The sequence below is a fragment of the Primulina huaijiensis genome, chromosome 3 (genome assembly GCF_012295235.1).
Source record: "Primulina huaijiensis isolate GDHJ02 chromosome 3, ASM1229523v2, whole genome shotgun sequence".
In the NCBI taxonomy this organism is placed as follows: domain Eukaryota; kingdom Viridiplantae; phylum Streptophyta; class Magnoliopsida; order Lamiales; family Gesneriaceae; genus Primulina; species Primulina huaijiensis.
This window is the reverse complement of record NC_133308.1, coordinates 2,686,499-2,708,445: the sequence shown is the minus strand read 5'-3', so window position 1 is coordinate 2,708,445 and position 21,947 is coordinate 2,686,499. Positions and strand designations below refer to the sequence as shown.

General features: G+C 32.9%; 2 protein-coding genes across 3 annotated transcripts; one reads left to right on the top strand and one right to left on the bottom strand.

The window, feature by feature from the left end:
* Positions 1–1,050: 1,050 nt before the first annotated feature.
* Positions 1,051–7,372, bottom strand: LOC140973050 (cytosolic enolase 3). The gene is made up of 12 exons (XM_073435591.1): positions 7,064–7,372; positions 4,875–5,049; positions 4,620–4,691; positions 4,420–4,536; positions 4,259–4,339; positions 3,792–3,868; positions 3,627–3,730; positions 2,973–3,071; positions 2,769–2,854; positions 2,444–2,530; positions 1,839–2,036; positions 1,051–1,160 (listed from the first exon to the last, which is right to left on the bottom strand). The coding sequence occupies exons 1-12, from the start codon at positions 7,321–7,323 to the stop codon at positions 1,092–1,094; spliced, it is 1,425 nt and encodes a 474-aa protein (XP_073291692.1). The 5' UTR covers positions 7,324–7,372; the 3' UTR covers positions 1,051–1,091.
* A 9,118-nt stretch (positions 7,373–16,490) lies between these two features.
* On the top strand, positions 16,491–21,879 carry LOC140973049 (asparagine synthetase [glutamine-hydrolyzing]-like). Of its 2 annotated transcripts, none has more exons than XM_073435589.1 (13): positions 16,491–16,823; positions 17,601–17,739; positions 18,903–18,998; positions 19,131–19,272; positions 19,377–19,567; positions 19,658–19,819; positions 19,905–19,985; positions 20,083–20,304; positions 20,387–20,521; positions 20,596–20,682; positions 20,778–20,864; positions 21,170–21,277; positions 21,379–21,879. In XM_073435589.1, exons 1-13 carry the CDS (start codon positions 16,744–16,746, stop codon positions 21,622–21,624), a joined length of 1,776 nt encoding a protein of 591 aa, XP_073291690.1. In that variant the 5' UTR covers positions 16,491–16,743; the 3' UTR covers positions 21,625–21,879. The 2 variants fall into 2 exon arrangements, with proteins under 2 accessions (XP_073291690.1, XP_073291691.1); XM_073435590.1 differs by having other exon boundaries at positions 16,492–16,823; positions 20,602–20,682.
* Positions 21,880–21,947: the final 68 nt, after the last annotated feature.

Sequence of the window (21,947 nt, the reverse complement as noted above, 5' to 3'; positions counted from 1 at the left end):
TTTTTTTTTTTTTTTTTTTTTTTTTTTTTTTTTTTTTTTTTTTTTTTTTTTTTTTTTTTTTTTTGAGGTTTTATTTTGACAAACATGTCTCAGGTTCCTACTTTATTTTAAACTATCCCAAACCTCCAGACTGCCAATCCATCATGAATTTTCAGCCAATTTTCCCTAGGTTTTCGTACAAGTAAATTTTAATCTTCCTATTTTTTTTTACAAAATAATAATAAATAAATAAAATCGTGCGCTCATCCATCATGAATTTTCAGCCCATTTTGTCTCAGGCTCCTACTTGACTATTGCATTTTTCCTCTTTAATTGTTTAACCATCAATAATATTAATTGAGACATCCGTTTAAGCAACGTCACAACTCACAACACTACTCCCACAACAGGGTTCATCAATGTTCGAAATTTACACCTCAATTTTATTTTAAAAAATCTTGAAAAATAACACAAAACTACACTTACAATTTTTGATTGATCGAGTAAACTATAACGTAACGCATGTATACATCTGATATAAAAAGCCAGAATCATCGCACATTCGTCATTTCTATAAGTGGAGGCAGCATGATCGTTTTTTATTGAAACCTCAACTGGAACATGATTATACCAAAACACACTAAAGACGAGTTATCAAATTTCTGATACAACATAGCCTCAAAAATTGCAGGCTCAATACATCATACTGAAGTTTTGGTATACGGAGCTCACTATGAAATCGTACAGGCTCACAATCATTTCATCTCATGTTTTATTAACACAGGTAAATGACGTGTTTTCACATTGATCGAATATGCGGATATCATCCATCTGCCTTTAGAAAGCGATAAATGAGACAACTTCGATACAAAATACCTGAAATGGCATACGCAGCAAAAATTGTACAAAACCCTCGAATCTCAACGAATGAAAGTCTTGAACCTTTAGCAAACACATTGCAAACTTATGGCTGGTATCTCAAAGCTCGGGAGTTTTGAGTCCCCCTGACCGCGTTTGTAGAATTCGATTTCTGATCCTGCTGGGAACAAATACTGGATAACTCAGGGAGAGGGGGGAAGACCAATTACTTGAGAACACAATGGTGGAAACTGTCAGCAATTTCTCCAGTCATCTCCCGCATAAAGTGCTTGATCCCCAAGCTCTTCTTCAATTCTGAGCAACTGCATTAAATACTTCGCTGTTAGCTTGTGCTCAAATTTCAAAATTTTCAAAGCCAGCATAGAACACACCAGGGAGTGCACAAACAACACTAGTCACATATTTTGCAACTCGGTTAAAATAGGAACGCAGATATGCATCCATATTCAATCCCATTGAAAACTAAGAATAAACCATTCGATCATATCACACAAGCCTAAATTTTGAACGATTTGGAATCTTCTGAACTTACCACTGTCTAATTAAATTGAAATACAGAACAAGATAGGTGTACAGCTATTTTTAGCCATCCAATCATTTATTCCCTTGGTTTACATGTTAATATAGTTGAAGATAGCTTGAGCACCCGAACGCGATTAAGAGCAGCTTTCAAGAAATTTCATACTTGTGGACAGACTAAAAAAAAAGGAAAGGAAAAAGGTAACTACAAGAAAAGTTTTTATTTCAACTTTATTCCAATAGAATTGGAAAAGGATCTAATTCACTGACATATAGATCCTCTACAGTACTTCTAGATTACAAAAAACCACATGGGGTCATGGTCCTTTGGTCGAATGGTACCCATCTTCCCAATTACGGGAATTGATTATCAACTCGTGTTCAAACCCCGTACAGTACCCACACCCAATGTCTCAAAAAATAAAATAATAAAATACAAAAGACATAATGCTAGATGTAACCTGATTGTACTTCATTAATCTCTCCCCCCGGCAAGGTGCACCGGCCTTAATCTGACCAGCTGAAAGGCCAACAGACAAATCAGCTATGAAAGAATCTTCACTCTCACCGCTTCTTTGAGATATCACCACACCCCAATTAGCATCCTTAGCCAATTTGACTACCTCAATGGCCTCGGTCACAGTGCCCACCTGATTAACCTGAAATTCAAATTAACAGCAAATGAAGTTCGCACAAATTTGAGTAATGATTGTCACAGAGAATGCAAACTATTTTCAAATCATTATCTAGAAATATCCTTAAGAAATCCACAGATACTGTTTCAGTCAGAAAGCCAGAGTCATGTTGAGAAATGAGACATTAAAAAGAGAAAGCAAAAAAGTTACAAGCGCCTCGACAATTTACAAATATATATTCACACGTGCAGAACCATGAACTCAATTAAACTACCAGCAGTGAAGCGTATAGTTTCTCACTGTTCATTTGTCATGAGCAGTGAGCACCTAAAAACAAAGTGAGTACTGGACTGTAGTAAAAAACAAACATGGTATGTACAAAAACATGGGGTAAAACCAGCAAAAATGTATAAATACAAATAAGTAAGGACCTTTAGAAGAATAGTATTGCAAGCAGCCTCCTGCATGGCTCTCTCAATTCTTTTAGGATTTGACATCAACAAATCATCTCCAACAACCTGAAAGAAGAAATACTTGTCAGGTTATCTTGAAACAATGTCAATCACACATCAATGTTTGAAACATAACACGATCAACATTTCAAATTTTTCGTCTTCCAAATTGAGTTACGCATTAAGATTACAAATAACTCTTTAACTGATGTGATAGTTGGTCAAATTGTAAACTTTCAGGCCATAACTTCGGCGGGATAGACATCGCGAATAAAATTCATCAGTAAGAATAAAAAAAATAAACCTGGCATATCCCAAGACTAGTAAAATACTTGGAATGTTCCCAATCCTCCTTGTCAAATGGATCTTCAATTGACACAATCGGGTAAGCTGAGATAGCCAAACATTAGGGAAATGAATGTAAGGTAAAAGAACAAAAGAAATTAAGATTTAAAACCTAATATTCAATGAAAGAACTACAACAGAAAACTGAATTGCAACTAAATACCTTCACAGAGTTCTTTGTACATAGCAATCATGTCCTCCCCTGACTTAAAATTTTGACCAGATTTATTTGGTGATTTATAATCTAAATCATACTTCGTACCTAAATAAGCAGGATAAAAGAAAATCAGTTTTCCCCCAGCTAGACCTGAACAACAGATATTTAAGGAGAAAATCGGTATCAAATATATTTGATGACCCCGAAGTCTAGGAAGGACATATTTGAATATGTATCAAATATGAATAAAAATTCTAAATAAATCTACATATACTCTAATAAGGTATTAAGGTTGCGAATCAATCAATTAAATACACAGTCAAATAAAATATAAGTATAACTTGCATGTGTGCCTAGAGAAAACTAAAAAATAAGTGATAAATTGTATTAAAACTCCTTATTCACAATTTAGAGACAAAAAGACTGCACGAGCCTCATTAATTTGGAGAGAGACATGTTTGCAAGAAGAATAAAGTTATCAAATATGTTGAAATGCCAGGATATGCATACTTGTACGTTTAAAAACCATACTGCATGTGATGTACTTAAAAAACTTGAGTACCATATGAAATACAGATGTAAACAAGTGCAAAAGAATGACTGATGTCTCGGGGCTGAAGCTCTGTGTTCACGTGGTTGTGCAAGGAAAGAACACATCACCTATGCAAAATTCAGTTGCAGCTATATCAATTGCTATCTTTATTTTCTCGTTATAGCCCGTTCTTCCAATTGCCTCCTTTACAAGATCTAAACCTTCTTTCAAACTGCAGTGCAGATATCAAAATTACCAACTTTCAACAGATCGAACTAAATCATAGAACTTGCCTGGATATATTTGGAGCAAAGCCACCATCTTCCCCAACATTACATCCATACAATCCATATTTCTCTGTAATCACAGCCTGAGGAAAAGATTACAAATACTAACTGAGAATTTGATGCAAGCAACAGACCATTCAGCAAAAGTCAGCCAACAGTAAATTCGCAAACATATTAAATGTTATACGATGCAAAAAACAGATAGACAAGAGATCTTAGAGTCCCACAAGGATCACAAAGAACTAAAGTTCCAATCCACAAGAAGCAATAAAAATCAAATGCAGAAATTGATGAAACAAATCATAAGTATCACAATATATGAAGCGGATGAAGAATCAAATGCTATATTTCAACTAATTCTGATAAACATGATTGCAAGAGAGTATAAGATGATTTAAGCAAAGTATTAAGATGAACATAAACTAGGCGGAAATAACAGTAAAACGAGGTGTATTACAGTTTGAAAATCTCACCTTCAAATGATGATAAGTCTCTGAACCCATTTGCAATGCCTCGTCAAATCTGAGTGCTCCAACAGGAAGAATCATAATATCCTGACAATATCTTTATTGTCATTGTTTATGAGTTTAAAACAAAACAAAACAATTAAGGCCCATATTCAATTGTTCCTTACCTGTACTGACAAATTGTTCCCAGCATGTTTTCCACCATTTATTACAGTGAAAGCAGGGACAGGAACATTGAAAGTAGTTCTACCAGCAAGATCAGCAATGTGTTTGTAAAGTGAAACCTGAAGGAGAACATAGAGAAAAGGATAAGGAAAAGACAGATAGCCTACAAAAGAAAAGTAATAACACGTCCCATTTTGCATGCCTCTTTTTCAGCAGCCCCAGCTTTGCAAGCAGCCATTGAAACTGCTAAAAGTGCATTAGCTCCAAGTTCACCCTAAACAGTAACCACAAAGTTTAATGGAGAGAACCAATCAATTTACCAGAGTCCAGCGTAAATGCAAGGCATTTAAACAAAATCTAAGAGAGCAGTGACATATGTTATATGAATTTTAATCATTGCATGCGCATGCATAAACAGGCAACGATATACACATAACTAAAAAAGTCTGATCGCTACCTTTTTATCAGTCTTGTCCAGGTCTATCATGGCTTGATCAATTTGAACTTGAAGAGTTGGATCCATACCAATTAAAGCTTCAGATATTTTCTCATTAATATTATTAACAGCTCTACTCACACCTTTCCCAAGATAGGTACCCTTGTCTCCATCACGTAATTCAACAGCCTCATACCTTGATATAAGAGCACATATTTTGATTTCATGCACAATTTAAAAGACTTCAAAGATGATATCAGTATCTTCTATCAAACAAAGCTTGAAGAAATATACGTGACTGGGCAAACAAGTTGATTCATGTGACAAGAATAAATGAAACGTTTATGCAGACCGCAGAGACAATTAAACGTATGAGAATCACTCGACATCAACCAAGATTTGAAAATTCTAGCCCCACAAAACTGGCTGAAATCGATGCAACAAACACTTAATCCTTTGTAGTGGGCATCAATAACATAACAATTAACCATCAATGTGTTCCTAGATTAAAATGTTTTGCCCTTCCGGCTTTCTATAGCAATTTTAATTATTCTCAACAAACTACTGCTTCTGTGACCAACAAATAACAAGAGCATCAACTATTAGCTGCTTTCCTTGGACTTCCATAATGACAACAAGAGGAAGATCAAAAGCCACTGGATTGAGCAAATGAAGGAAAGCAACAGACAAGCAGAGGCATTTAATAAGACTAAGGTTCGGGTGAAAAACTCTGGTTATACCTGTCCAGACTCCAGAGTACTCTCATTTACAAATAACATGAATACTTGAAAAATAAGGGTTGAAAAGAAACATCATCTTATCTCCCCCGATAATCTTATACATCGAATCACACAAACTTCTTCTATAAAAATTCCAATTACATCTGCCTGCCTTGGAGGAATTAGATAAAAATAGTGTAGTCATTTCATATCAATATGTGTACATTTTTCAACTTCATTGGAGGTAGATGCAACAATAATTAAGGAGAGGAATTTGTGTAACTTTTCACGAAACTCCGGGGAGGTAGATGCAATATTTGCGACTTATTGCACACACCAGAAATACAGCATTTCACATAAGAACTTCTCGACTATTCTAATTTACTTTTATTTCTCCATGATAATGCATCTTTCTTCTAGACTAAATTAGAAGTGAACCCCACAGTTGGCGTGCAAAATTTCCCTTCAGACAAATAATCGCCGAATCATACGAATAATTGTTTTCCGGACAGTGTTATCCATTTTCTTGTTCTTTCGATAAAATTTCTGAGGAAACAATTTCTAGTAATGCCTCTACAATTTTAAGTTTGAAAACCAAGTCTTTGTCCAGCACTGTGTCCACGGTTATTTGCAAAACCTTGCTTCTCATCAAGGAATTCCATCTGCTTACATTCACATTTATTTTTCACATCACCATTTCAATAGCCCCAAGCACCTATGCTCAAATTCCTCGAAGTTTGTTTGACTCCACTAAGTCAAGCTCACATGTTTCAACAATATGAATTCATCAACCATCATATTCTTTATTACTTGGGGTCTTGAGCTAAGCCTTGAAAATCTTAATGCCATAATGCTTTTCAAATCCTCCTAGCCATTGTCCTACTGCAATAATTCTTGCTAAGAAGAATGCCCACGTTGTGGCAATTCAACCCAAAAGGTAATGGGTTACTCCTACAGCACTGTCTTGTACAATGCTCAAGGCTCTCGGCTGAGTAATACGAGCAAATTTTAATTTATTACGAGCCCAAACAATAGATTCAACAAGTTCTTGCCAATAAACACATCCACTAAATAGAGCATTAAACTAAAAGCCCAAAAGTACTTTACAAGAATCATGGAGTATGTATGGTGTCTGAGCACCATTCGATTGTCATTCAACAAAGTTTGAAGAAGCTTCAGCGCAAAAGAAAGCATGCTTTCAGCTGGAGTCACTAGAAATGGTTGCCAACATTTCACCATTCCAAAACTACCGAGTAACAAAAGAATTTCAACCTTGTTTGGTTAAAGCATTCATAAACCTGCTGAAGCTAAAAGGAAATTCTAACATCAAGTTTGGGTTATCTATTGTCGTCTTTGTACCCCGAGCCTTGATCTTACACTGATAAAATCATCCAGAAACGTTTTACCTAATTCTAACAACGTAAACTCACACTGAATCAAAAAATAATAAGAAAAGACGTGATGCCAAGAGAATCAGGAAATGGCTCTTACATCCCGGAGGAGGCACCACTGGGGGAGGAAGCACGAAACACGCCCTTGTTGGTGTGCAAATCGACTTCAACAGTAGGAATTCCTCTGCTGTCGAGGATTTGCCTGGCTTTAACCTTGGTGATGACGGAAGGAACAGATTTCCTCATGTGATTGGAGATGAATAGAACAGGATCGGGCGTTTTTGCTCTAACGGCGGCATTGACGGCGTCTTCGATCTTCCGAGCGAGCATATGTTTGTCCAGATACTCCTGCACTGACATTTTCTCTCTCTGCGCAAATCCGTTTGCACAGGATCGAATGATACCTATTTTAATACCAATCCATCCCTTTTATAGCAAGTGAGGTGAAAAAATGTTTCTAATAAATATAATTTATAAATTAATAATACATATATATTTAAAAAAAATTGACGTTTATTATATTGAAGTTATAAAGTATACAAAAATCTTTAAAAAAAAATTATACTAGGAAGTAGGAATGACATATGGATACAAGATAGATTGATATATCTCTTGTGACAGATAGATTGATATATCTCTTGTGACAGATATTTACTCGTGGGACGAGTCATACTTATTTACGATAAAAAGAAATCTTGTTGGTGTAAAAAATAATACTTTCGATGGATGACTCAAATAAAATATATGTATCACAAATTGATTTGTAAGACTATCTTACATAAGTTTTTGTTTTAATTGACCCAATATTGTAATAGGTTTTCTATATTTTTCTTTAAATAAACGAGTGTGTGCCATCTACCCAAAAATATAGTTTCTATTTTCTAAAACTTTTGTAAGCGAATTGTTAGCCCCGAGCTCTAATAGAAAACTCCACCGTACCAAATTTGATATTCAAGCATCTATTCTATATAAGAACTGAGAAATCAGATATCTCGGTCCAGTCTAATAAAAACATGGGCTATAAGCTATGATTGAGTTGGACGCCAGAACAAAAAGCCCACTTCTCAAGTTCGGCCTCATTTGAATAACTTGCTCGAGCTTAGAACCCGATATAATTTCACAAATTATAAAAACTTAAAATACCTATTTGGATAACATTTTTGTAAAATGTTTTTAAAAAAATTTTCTCTAATTAAAATTTTTAACTAAAAATATTTTTTATAAAATAGTTGTTCAAACGCATATTTGTTATAAAAAAAAATTTAAAATCTTTTGAAAAAAACACTTTTATAAAAATGTTTATAAGTATGTGTCCAAATCAAGCCTATAAATTGAAAAAATCTCAGTCACTCCTAAAACCATGATGAGTAGGTCTCTTGTGAGACGGTGTCATGAATCTTTATTTGTGAGACGGGTCAACCCTATCGATATTCACAATAAAAGTAATAATCTTAGCATACAAAGTAATACTTTTTCATGGATGACCCGAATAAGAGATCCATCTCACAAAATATGACCATGAGACCGTCTCACACAAGTTTTTGACAACCATAAATCCATATAAACTTTATATCTTGTCAATATTATTAAATGTTAGGGACCCCTGAACTGAAGATATGTAAATATATCGTCCTTAGGCTCGTGAGATTGGATGATTGAGAATAAAATAATAAATAAGAATAACGTAATTAGTTTTCAACTCTAATTATGATAAAATCTTAGCCAAAATGATATAATAATGTTGATTCGCATAAAACAAAAAAAATTAGTAGCTTTTTTTTTTTTTTGGTGTCATTTTGTGGTACAAATATCCATTAGAGATAAATAGGCAAGACCGGAGGAGGCAAGCTGACTCAGCTTCGAGAAATTGGAATGGATAAACCCAATATATTTTTTTTGTTATATATTTTTTACCATGTGAACCAAACAGTGTGTTTCAACGTCGTCATTCTTGTCTTACCTATGCCCACGAGCATGTATGTACACTTTTTGGATTGAAAACTGCGTGTTTGATTAATTAGTTTTGTCATTTTGCAATTTTGATCATTTAGTGTCACGCCTTCGAGCCTGAGGCCGAGCATGCGTAATTGCACAATGTGTCCTTATAGCAACTATTTCGTATTCGTTCTCACTTTACGAAATGATTAACTCAAGTTGTTATAAAAGTCCATTGTAAGCCCATTATAAACTCATTTTAAATCTGTAATTTTTTAAAAGTGGGACAAGAGATATTGCAACCACCTCTCTTTCAGAACGCGACGTCTTCGTCGCCGCCTGACCTCTCGATCCACCAGCTCCGAGAATCTAGATCAAGAGGTGGCTCCCATCATGTAGCACTTTGCCTCGAAGGTTCAAGAGGTGGCTCCCATATACGTAGCAATTTGTCCCGTATAGCACTTATTTCTCAATGCTCCTCTTAGTGACCGGCTCTAATATCATTTTGTCATGTCCCGAGCCCGCGTGACTGCACAATGAGCCTCTATAACAACTACGTCGTATTCGTTCTCACTTTACGAAAATGATTAACCAAGTTGCTATAGAAGTCTATTGTAAACTCATTATAAACTAATTTTAAATATTTAATTTTTAAGATGTGAGACAAGGGGTATTACATTTACACTATCAAATTTCAATTTGTCATATATTTTCTGATTTTTTTTTTTATTTTTTGCAATGTTAATCTTTTTCATCGGAAGTGTTAATATCAGACTATACACGTCATCGTCACATCAACATTGTATTAATGTCATGCAGCGCCAACTCGAAAAATGAATAAAATTGTCAACAAAATATTATATACCAAAATTGAAATTTGACTACAATAAAAAAAAAAACTAAAAAAATAAATAGACAAACATACATGACAAAAAAACAAATTTCCCTTGTTGATTACCGTATAAGTTTTAGGGTTTACACGTACATATGAAGATTGTTCAGCTAAGAAACTCAGCACATTAAAATTGAAATAATAAGATAAAGATTGAATTTTATAATATCATACATACACTCGTTTAATTAGAAGGATGAGCGGTTGAACTCACAAAGAATCAAAGATAAATTAGGTTGAGTTGAGAAATCCAACACGTAAAAATTGAGAAGAAAAAACTTAGAAATAAAAAAAAAACATATAAGTACAATTAAAAAATAATCAATACATCAAACAACTTAAAAAAATAATAATTAAACCATTTAATCTTTTATCATAGCAAACGTGACATCAATTTTAAGACCAGGTTCGAAACTTGTGGTTTAAGGAACACTCAAAATCCAAAACGTGTGAGAAAATTTAATCTAGACTGTTTAAAGTCTAAATTCAAAGCACGCGATTTAAACCCAAATAGGTGTAAGAAGTAATAATAAGATCTAAAACATACCAATTCAAGTCTAGATTCGGGGGGAAAAAAAACCAAAATGTGCTCGCTTAATGTAGACCGATTTAAGTCTACATTCAAAAAATGCAATATATATATATATGCTAGTCCGTACGAGGACACCGAACACCCAATTTAATCTAGACTAATTTAAGTCTAAATTCAAAAGAAAAAGAAAATTGTTACAGGCTTTAATTTAGACTGTATCGTGTCTACGTTCAACCGTGAAGGCCAGCTCCGAAATGGTACCCAATTCCATCCTTTACCCGAGGAGTGACGCCCGTTTATAGCGCTACATTTAATTATCTTGATCAATTTTACATCGAGTATGTCTCTTGTGAGACAGTCTCAAGAATCTCTATCTGTGAGATGAGTCAACCCTAACGATATTCACAATAAAAAGTAATACTCTTAGCATAAAAAGTAATACTTTTTTATGTATGACCCAAACAAAATATCTGTCTCACAAAATATGACATGTGAGACCGTCTCACTTACATTTTTGCCTTTTACATCATGCAAATAGTTGTAATACCGAATTTTAATGATATTATTATTTATATTTTTATGAAATTAAATCACATTTCAAGTTTTGTTAGGAAGTTTTTAGTATTTTTCATATAAGTGATCAAATTTATAGGTCGTGAAAATGGATTTCTTTGAAATTAAAATGTGAAAAACTACGGATTTTTAAATTTTGTGTCTGTGATAAATAAATGATTCTCTTAATAGTTTGCTGATAAAATTACAAAAATATTCTTATTAGAAAATACATTTAGATTAAAAAAAAATTCGAGGTAAAAGTGTCGAGAAGATTTTCTATTTATTCACCTAAATTCCATAATCACATTTGAAGAATTAGAATTAGCATTAGCATGAGACTAACTGATTTTTTTTTTACGTGAAAATGACAAATAAATTTTTAGTCCCTTATTCTTTTCGTATGATTTATTCGCCGTTTTACCAACTCAGCTCCCCAAATAGTCCGAGCTCTTTAATTTAATTACTGTAATAATGAATAGGTTTAATAAATTGAATTAATTATTTAAAAAACTAAATTTCTTTTTTCGTTAGTTAAATTAAATGTAAAATTAATATAAAACACCAGTAAATTTATAAATAGACATTTGATTAGATAAAATAGTTATTGTATAAAAAGCAATAGGGAACATCCTAAGAATATTTTTACAGGGTGAAATTTGATGTTGATGAGGTGGAATAAAATTTACGTTTTTTTAATACAAAAATCAATGTTTTCATTTATAAAAATAAAAAAAATTTAAATGGAGAGATTACGATATATCTGTGATACGGATCAATTCTACCTATATTNGAAGAATATGCGTCCTCTTATCCACTACAATCAATATTGGTTGGTGCCTATAATTTATTGATACGGACACAATAGCATGTGGTATGATAAAGACGATTAATCTTTTTCCAACGAATCTGTCGCATGAAGTTTTTAAAGGAAAGTTACGTGAAAAATTTCTAATCAAAATATTTTTTTGGGTTTATTCTCTATCCATAAAATTGTGGTACTATGTCATATAAAATGTGGTACACTTCATGTAGAAATGTGTTACACTTTATGTGGAAATGCGGTACTAAAAAAGTACACAGGGACTGAACACAAAAAAAAATCGACGGCTGGGAACTGAAGGCCAATTTCCCGAGTTTTTAAATATATTTTATTATGTTAGTCCGTGAATTTACCTATACACATAAAAAAATAACAAATTATGAGTTCTAGTATCATCAAAGAAAGAAACATAATACTTGGTATATATGCATACAAATATCATATAGAACAATAATATGTCTCTCGTTAGCCGGTCTAAAAAAATTGATCTGTTAGCTGGTTTGATAAGAGTGTTTGTGATAGAACAATTATTTTATAATTTTAAGTTAATTTTTTTAATATAAAGTTTGTGTGTGATGAGAAATTTTTTCACATTAAAATTATAGATTTTATGATTTGAATATTATTTTTATTGATAGATGTTGCATACTATAGAAAAATTTGCTTCTTTGCATACCTTTATTTTTAAAATTTAATTATTTGGTGTTATTTTAGGTGACATTTGAGATATTAAAGTTAATTTCTTGAGAAAGTAGGTAGATATATTTCTAAATTATAGATATTTTAAAAGACATTGTTCGAGGATCCGAGCTTATCCATAAATTTTCGGGAAGCGTAACAATTATTGGTCAAGTTGGTACTTTTTTAAAAAATAAAATAAAAATAAAAGCTACCATTGAGCAAATATTCGAGTGGTTTTAGTCAAATGTATTTTTTAAAAATAGGCATTAATATGTGTGTGTGTGTGTGTGTGGGGTGGGGTGGGGTGGGGTGGGGGGAGACATGTCAATCCGAATTATACTTGTTGATATCAAAAAATAATATTTTTTTATTAGTTGAATCACATATTCATTTCACAAAATGAATACATAAGGCGATAGCATAAGAGCTTTTGTTAAAAAACAACGAATAACAATTTATCGGAATTCAATCTTTTTATGTGCTATTTAAATAGTTATATATATACACAGCAAATTTTGTGTAATATTTTCTATACACCAATTACATGTCACACAATATCTTATGGATTCATCAAAATTTTCATATTTAGTTACGGATTTGTAGTCCAAGTGACGAATCATATTTCATTTAAAGGAAAATGTCTCGTGTACGAAGCCTTTGAAACCCAACTCCGATATTAAAAAATTCAACATTTATCGGACCAATAGGCAACATAGGGGACCATATTTTGTTTTGTCATATTTCGTGTGGGCCGGTTTAACGGGAACTGAACACGTATCTAGTCCACTCCAACAACCATCGACTAATGCCTGATGGTCCGTCATTTGACCAAAACACAAAAAATAATAATAAAAAACTCGTGATGGATAATATAATCTTTAACATATAGTTTTATACATGAGATAAAAGAGAGATTTATTAATAATCTCTTTATCTAATGTTTGGTATCTTTTTAGAAAACTCATGATATTACTCGTGATAAACATGTTTATACAAGGATAATGTATCTCTTTTATGACATGTGATAATTTTAATTTAATGATAAAAAATGCCACAAATGACTTAATTGCACTCGATATATAAAAATTTTAAACCTTATCGTTCTCTCATTTTACCGTCCCATTAAATAAATATTTTTATTTATTTTTATATATTATATAATGTGATAATTATATAAATGAACTCGAGATAATTATATAAATGATTTTTATAAATTTCAATAAAATCATTGATATCACTCGATTAACCTTAAAAATTGATATTTGATTTGACTCACAAAATTAAGGACTCAATTATCATATTATATAATATATAAAATTAGTTAAAAATAAATAAATCATGCAAACACTGCCGGCGCATGAACAGATAAGAAATATGAACTTGAGCAACAACTTTGAAATTATAAAATTTATTATGAAAGGTTAATTTTGTCATTACAATCTAATATATAAATTTAATCACTCTTATTAAAATCATACCAAACATTAAATATAATATCCTACATCTTATATATCTTTAACTTATCCTTATATTATATATCACACGTTTATCCTATCATGTGTACCAAACTATGCCTAATTGATTTATTTTTGAAAAATTCAATTTTATATTTCGGATAATACATTATAAAATATTTTTTTTAAAAAAATACACAATAAAATGATTTTTTTTAAAATACACAATAAAATGATAGTTGACGCAAAAACGACGATAAAAGGTTGTGATTTAAAAATTGTTGTGAAGAAGAGAAATCCTGTAGGCAACAAACATTGTCCAATTTCCACGGTTACTTGTCTGATAATGTAAGAGGAAACTAACAAACATATATAAATTTTATTTATAAGTTCTATCCATTATTTTAAAAAATAGAAATAAAAAAAGAAAATATTTTTATTTGCCCAAAATTCAAACAAATATATACCCATTATTTAATAATTATTTCCAAATATATATTAATATCTATTGCACATTAAAAATATATCTGTTTTTTTTAAAAAAAATAATTAAATAATTGTATAAAATATGGAAACATTATCAACATATATTTATACGAGATGATCGCTACAAAAAATATATTTATCTTTTTTTCTAAAAAAACATGATGGAGCAAACATCGTATTCGATAATTTTTTTCTCCTAAATATTTTCCAAATTAGAGTAAATATGAAAAAACATGCCCTTATTTCCTTTAAAAAGTGCAATAATATATTAAATTTTATATTATTTTATGAAATAATATAGTAGACGTGGTTCTATTTTCATTCTAGTTCTAATTAAAAGACATTACACATGCAATTTAATCAAATCGAGATCGGGCTATCCATCTTTCTCTTTGAAATTTTAGACGGTTTCGAAAGTTGATCTTATTTAATATCGCTTTTGAGTTTAGAGTATGTCTCTTGTGAGAGGATATCACGAATCTTTATCTGTTAGACGGGTTAACCCTACCGATATTCACAATAACAAGTAATACTTTTAGCATAAAAAGTAATTTTTTTTATGGATGACCCAACTAAGAGATCCGTCCCACAAAATACGACACGTGAGACCGTCTCACACAAGGTTTTGCCTTGAGAGTTTATTAGATGTTTGACGTTGGTCGGATTAAGTTTTTATATTTGTATATATAGATTTTAACAATTTTTCCCCCTTGAGTTAACTTTTTGGTTGAAGTTAAGTCCAAATTTTTGAGCTAACTTTTGGGTTGAAGTTAAGTCCAAATTCTTGATCTTAACATGATTTCAGTGCCTAAACTCTCCGTTATGTGTGTTGAAGTGTTGAACTGTCGATATGAACCACCTACTGATGTCTTGTAAATATCACGCTTCATATGTTCATTCCTGGACTTGATTGAGATACGTTAGATGTTTCACATCTATTGAATTAAGTTTTTGAAAGTTGTATATATGTATTTCGAAAATCCTCAAGATTTTGGGTAGAATTAGACCCAAAACCATGATCTTAATAGATTTTTTTTTTTTTGTATTTTTCTAAAAAACCAAAATAATGCGAGGAAGAGGTACTTTTGTGGGAAATTTTGGTGTTTTAATATAATTATGTAGATATGGATATAGATACAGATTTTAAACTTAGTCCTTAATTCCCGCAAAAGATTATCTCGTAAAAAACCATAAATGATATGGATTGTCCAATTTTTATTTGGAATCTAAAAAAAGAGAACGGTAAGATAAACTCAAAATTGTCAATTTCTTAGGGTTGATTTGTATAAGAGCAAGAACGCTACGGCATATTTCTTGTGCCAAGGAGTCAGATCTTAAAACGTTGCCGTATTATCTCTATTACAGATCCAATGATTATTCACGTTTGATCCATTTATTTTGAGATAGTAAGAACTCAATCAAAATTTTAAAGTTTTTCCCAAACTATCAACATCCAACGTTGTCGTGCTAGTATATCTTGCGCCAAGCTAATGGAATTCCAAAGATGGAATAAAAGGTGGCGTAAAAGGTCTTGCCATTCTATAAAACTCAATTATATAAAATTTCGACATAGAAAAGAGAATAAGACGGTAATAATATAATCCAAAAATAAATACATAATTATATAAAAAAATTTAAATAACGAGTTTGGATTTAGGAACCTCATCCATTCCTCGGTAGATGGCATGTGACAACAAATAAATAAATAATACACTTAATTTTAAAATTTATCACAAGTTGGGTGCCACACGTGATAATGTCCTAGATAATGTCGTTATGTCACTATGACTATTTTTTTTTTAATTTTTGAAACAATGTCACTCTAATAATAATAATAACTAATAAATGACTTGAAATGCATTATGGAGACTATAGAACAATACATATACGATGTGTATATAAAATAATGACAATCACATATATGAATTATAATCATGATCTATGATAGATCGAGTTAATTCGTAAATTTTTTTATAATTTTTAATTACTAAATTATATGAAAATTATTTTTATTCGTTTTCATAAAAACTAATTGATGTTATAAAATCCAATAAGCTTAATCTATATAAAGTGTCGCCGCATAAAAAGAAAAAAATATGGCGAGGAAGTGTCGCCGCATGGGAGGTCATTTTCTGGCCCCCTCTTTCTTGGCTATAAATAAGCAATTTCAAGCGGTGCATTCAACACAAACAAACACTAAAACAAGATCAGAGACTGATTCAAAGCTATTTGTTTATTTTTTATGCGTACGTCTCTCGAATCTTAGGATCACAGTCTTTTGCTTCCCTCCTCAAATCACGACTTTTAAGTTTATCTTGGTTCTGTTTTCCGTTTTGCAACTGTTCCATTCTTGGAATTTGCACTTTTGTTTGTTTGGGGAAGGAGATATTGATTTTATTTTTATTTTTTAAGCCGGTAAGTAGTGATGTGTGGAATACTAGCAGTTTTGGGTTGTTCCGATGACTGTCAAGCCAAGAGGGTTCGGGTCCTCGAGCTTTCACGCAGGTTTTTTCCTGTGATTTTTGCTTTGTTTACTGAATTTTTTGTATGCATTATCCTTTTTCGTAACTGGGTGATGGACATATGGATCTGGGAACGTAAAAAGTTTCGATTCTCGCAAAAAATAATAACTTTTTTTTGTTAAAAAGGTACTAGTTTGGATGGACTGTGTGGACTGATGAATTATTTTATTCTACCTTGTTGTCTTAGTCCAAATTAATTTCATGCATGAAACGTTACTCCTTGTCAAGTTGAAAAGTCAGGTCTGGATTTCTCGTCATCTCCTTAAAAACACCAACTTGTTTCTATTTGTTCTATAAAAACATTAATTAAACAGAGATAGATCAGCTACTAAAATTCTTAAAAATCGAAAGATACACGACTAAAATCCACTTTTGATGAACCCAGTTGATAAAAATCGCAAAGACAAAAGTTACAATATTCTATTTTTGGTTCCTACAGTTTTACAAAACTTTTAAATTCATAATAAAGAACTTGTCATGAATTTACGAGTCGTTTGTGTGTGTCTATCCTTCTATGTATGTACAAATAGCTATCTAGTCGAAAAGTCTAGCCCCCGTGGTACTAAATCTTGGGTCCATTTGTATGTATGTGTATGTGTTTATGGACAAGAGATGAAATTGTTATTGGACTGGAATATTTTCCAAGAAAAAAAATCTAAACTGGAATGAAGTATTTGACATTTGTTGGTTTGTCCTGTTGGTGCAAATTTGTGTTAGATTGCATAAATTGAACAGTAGCTGATATCTTATTGTTGGATAGATTGAAGCACAGGGGACCTGATTGGAGTGGACTTTATCAGCATGGGGATTGCTATTTGTCCCACCAAAGGCTAGCGATTGTGGATCCGGCTTCTGGCGACCAACCCCTATTCAACGAAGATGGCAAGATTGTAGTCACGGCAAGTTTTTTTATCTTGGAATATTATTACACATGCAGTGGTTTTGGTCGTTTTTTACGGGGAAATTTGGAGATTGACTCAAACTCTTTTTGTCTTGTGTTGCATTATTTGCTGGCAGCAAATAATGTACGGTCTCAAGTTTTAGTACTCAGTAGAGCAAAAATATCGATCTAACAGGGAATGCAATTTAATTATAAATCAATTACCACAATTAAAATAATGCAACACAAGAATATAGAGATACGATTTCATTTGGTATTCAATATATTAAATCATCATCAACATTTATATTTATAATATTAACTCGTTCACTACCCAAAAATTCTATAAACACTAACAATATTTTTTTTTTCGATCCTATTCAAAATCCCTTATGTCATGACAATCCAATTAGTTATCAAGTAATTGAAAACAATAAGATCTGGAAAATATAAATAATCAAAGAAGTAATTCGCATATATAAATCAGTAATTCATAAATAAAGATTAGACCAAGCTACGTCGTCCTCCAAATTTAATAAATTAATTCATAAATGAAAAACGACAAATAAATTCATGTTCTTCAACATCACTATAGACTAAAATAAAGTAAGAAGGGAAGAAGATTCAAATTAGAGTTGCTACTCCGTCACCGATAGATGCGTTGTTTGTTCTTGCTCACTTTCCCGTTCTCTGGATTTTTGTGCTTGACCGTGCTTTCTTTTTTGTGTCTAGGGTTTACATTTTTATAAGTGCATCAATGATTGCGAAAGTCCAAGAAAAAGCCCGTCGGATTAGCTCCTGAGTGGGAGCTTCTGTTTTTTGAGCACCCGTGCCCGCGCTACTTTTCATTTATTTTTTCCGCTCGTGCTTCTTCTGCTTTCTTGTTAACTTCATTCTTCAATTTCGAAATTTAATTTATTCCTTGTTGATCACAAATTATGCATTCATGCTTGATTACATAAACAACTGACAAAACACGTAAATCCGCTCGATATTCTCACTCTTTCATGCCACTTCCTTCGATTATTTAAGTGCAAAACATCTTGAATACAGTAATAATACAAATTCCGAAATATATCTTTACCTCGTCATGATTCAGATTGTCCTTGTTTACTTAAAAAAATCAAGGAGGTGCGGATTTGAAAACTTATATTCAGTCATGATATGTTCTCCTGAATCCAGGTAAATGGAGAAATCTACAACCACGAGGAATTGCGCAAGAATTTGCCTAATCACAAGTTCCGAACTGGAAGTGACTGCGATGTTATTGCGCATCTGGTGAGTATTTCATTTTTATTACACAAAAAGCCTCTGGAGGCCAAGAAATTTGTTTTTGTTAGTTCTTGATGTCAATCTATTTAATTTACTAAACAATGAAATGTTATCTTTTATTTAAAAAAAAACATTCAGTATGAAGAGCATGGAGAAAATTTCGTGGATATGCTGGATGGAATGTTCTCATTTGTGTTGCTAGATACTCGTGACAACAGCTTTCTTGCTGCACGTGATGCTATTGGGATCACTTCTTTGTATATCGGCTGGGGACTTGATGGTAGTGATTCTCAGTAATCTATGACCTTTATTTCATGGTGAATGAAATTTGTAATGCCAGAAACAATGGAGTTGGTGTATTTTAAACTCAATTTATTGATATAGGTTCCGTTTGGATATCATCGGAGCTGAAAGGGTTGAATGATGAATGTGAGCATTTTGAAGTTTTCCCTCCAGGGCACTTGTACTCGAGCAAGATGGGTGGTCTTCGAAGATGGTATAATCCTCCATGGTTCTCCGAGGCCATTCCATCGACTGCATATGAACCTTTTGAACTGAGGCGTGCTTTTGAAAAAGTGAGATTTTTTGCAGATTTATGTAAGGCTGATTTAGTGAATTAAAAAGATGTTTTAGATTGATTATTTTTTCGGCGAAAAATCATTCAGGCTGTTATTAAAAGGTTAATGACTGATGTTCCATTTGGAGTTCTTTTATCGGGAGGACTTGATTCATCATTAGTTGCTGCTGTTACTGCTCGTCACTTGGAGGGCACGAAAGCTGCGAAACATTGGGGAGTACAGCTTCATTCTTTCTGTGTTGGCCTTGAGGTCAGTCACCATCATCCTGAAAATTTAGTGTTTATCGAGACTCATTTTTGTCAACGCGAAAAGATTTTAATATTTTCTTGTTCAGGGGTCGCCTGATCTGAAAGCTGCAAGAGAAGTTGCTGATTATTTGGGTACAGTTCACCATGAATTTCATTTCACCGTTCAGGTTTACTTTTTCGAGCCTACATGGGATTTTTCATTTGATTTTCATCTGAATTTTGTTCCTGTTTTTGAGACAACTAATCTTTTATGCTATGTTGCAGGATGGTATCGATGCAATCGAGGATGTGATTTATCATATCGAGACATATGATGTAACTACAATTCGAGCAAGTACTCCCATGTTCCTTATGTCACGTAAGATCAAATCACTTGGAGTAAAAATGGTCTTATCAGGTGAAGGCTCAGATGAGATTTTTGGTGGTTATTTATACTTCCATAAGGCACCTAACAAGGATGAATTCCATCGTGAAACTTGCCGCAAGGTATGAAATGTGGAATCTACCCTGTCTAATGTCTGAAGAACTTTGATGATGTCAAATTTATTTAAGTTTTATATAAATTCAGATTAAGGCCCTTCACCAATATGATTGTTTGCGAGCAAATAAGGCAACTTCTGCTTGGGGATTAGAGGCACGAGTTCCGTTTTTAGACAAGGAATTTGTGAATGTCGCAATGAGCATCGACCCTGAGTGGAAGATGGTAAGGCCATTATTCATAGTTGTTCACATTATAAACTTTCATATTATCAAATTAATTTCCATATTTTCACACTGTCTCAGATCAAACCAGAGCAAAAACGTATTGAGAAGTGGATTTTAAGGCAAGCCTTCGATGATGAAGAGCGGCCATATCTTCCTAAGGTATTTATAATTGATCCTCTCGTGTGCTTTCGTGTAGCTAAATATTCATAATTTGAAAAAGGCGTCTCACAAATTTTTCTGGTTGATTCTTGCAGCATATTCTCTACAGGCAAAAGGAACAATTTAGTGATGGTGTGGGTTATAGTTGGATTGATGGACTCAAAGCTCATGCTGAACACCATGTATGTATTGTATCAGCTTTCACTAAAATGGCCGAATCTCGACTTTTCTGTATTCCCAATCTTTGTGAAGATTAATTTTTTTTTGTAAAACATAATTAAGCGGCAAGAACAGTCGACCCTCTGGCTAAAATTTACGACAAATGCGAAGAACTACTAAATTAGTATTTTAACTTTGGCCTACATCCAATCATGCTTTTTATGTGTGAAAACTTGAGATTGTTTCTTCTTTTTGCTCCTCAGCCTGTTGTATCTGGCATTTCTGCAATACAAATTGACATACTGGAATCGGTACGTTCTCTTAACAGGTCAATGACAAGATGATGCTCAATGCTGCGCATATCTTTCCCCACAATACTCCAGTCACGAAGGAGGCCTACTATTACAGAATGATATTCGACAGACTCTTCCCACAGGTATGGTTTGTTTCAGATGAACGAATGAAGAGAATTTGTGCCAACTTCTTGGCATTGAAAAGGGCGATAGCATTATACATCACCATTATTTTTCAATGCAGAACTCAGCCAGCCTCACTGTCCCAGGTGGTGCAAGTGTGGCGTGCAGCACTGCTACGGCTGTGGCATGGGATGAATCTTGGTCGAAAAACCTTGACCCATCAGGCAGGGCTGCCATTGGTGTGCATAATTCGCCCTATGAGAAACGTGCAACCACCGTTGTCGCTAATGGGAAGTTGACGACTAAAGTCACCGAGCCTGTGGCACGAGTGATGGAGACCACACCAGGGCTAACCATTCGGGGCTAGCAAGCAACTGCTCGTATAAGTTAGAAATATTATCAGCAGCAGTATCTATTATAATTGCTGCTGTATTTGGGCTGTCTGTACTATATATTCAGTTCAATAAAAGTACTGCTGGTGTTATATAGTAAATGAATTTATACACCAACCTCTGTAGTTTTCTTTTTGTATTTGGCACGTCTGTTCTTCCCTACCTCGACTGTATTATTCAAGCAGCTTAATCTCAAGAACTTACTCGGCATCTGGTTTGTTGGCACTACATTGTCCGTATTTTGTTTTCAAATCATGAATCAGTGTGTTTTGCATAATCACTGCAAAATACATTCTAA

What these genes read in the sequence shown, in the direction of transcription:
- LOC140973049 (XM_073435589.1), top strand. Translation starts at nt 16,744, where the DNA reads ATGTGTGGAATACTAGCAGTTTTGGGTTGTTCCGATGACTGTCAAGCC. An exon ending in ATGGCAAGATTGTAGTCACG is followed by an intron (nt 17,740 to 18,902) that starts GCAAGTTTTTTT and finishes TCCTGAATCCAG; the next exon opens with GTAAATGGAGAAATCTACAA. An exon ending in CTTTCTGTGTTGGCCTTGAG is followed by an intron (nt 19,820 to 19,904) that starts GTCAGTCACCAT and finishes TTTCTTGTTCAG; the next exon opens with GGGTCGCCTGATCTGAAAGC.
- LOC140973050 (XM_073435591.1), bottom strand. Translation starts at nt 7,323, where the DNA reads ATGTCAGTGCAGGAGTATCTGGACAAACATATGCTCGCTCGGAAGATC. An exon ending in AGTGGTGCCTCCTCCGGGAT is followed by an intron (nt 5,050 to 7,063) that starts GTAAGAGCCATT and finishes TCTTATATCAAG; the next exon opens with GTATGAGGCTGTTGAATTAC. An exon ending in GTACAAAGAACTCTGTGAAG is followed by an intron (nt 2,855 to 2,972) that starts GTATTTAGTTGC and finishes TGGCTATCTCAG; the next exon opens with CTTACCCGATTGTGTCAATT.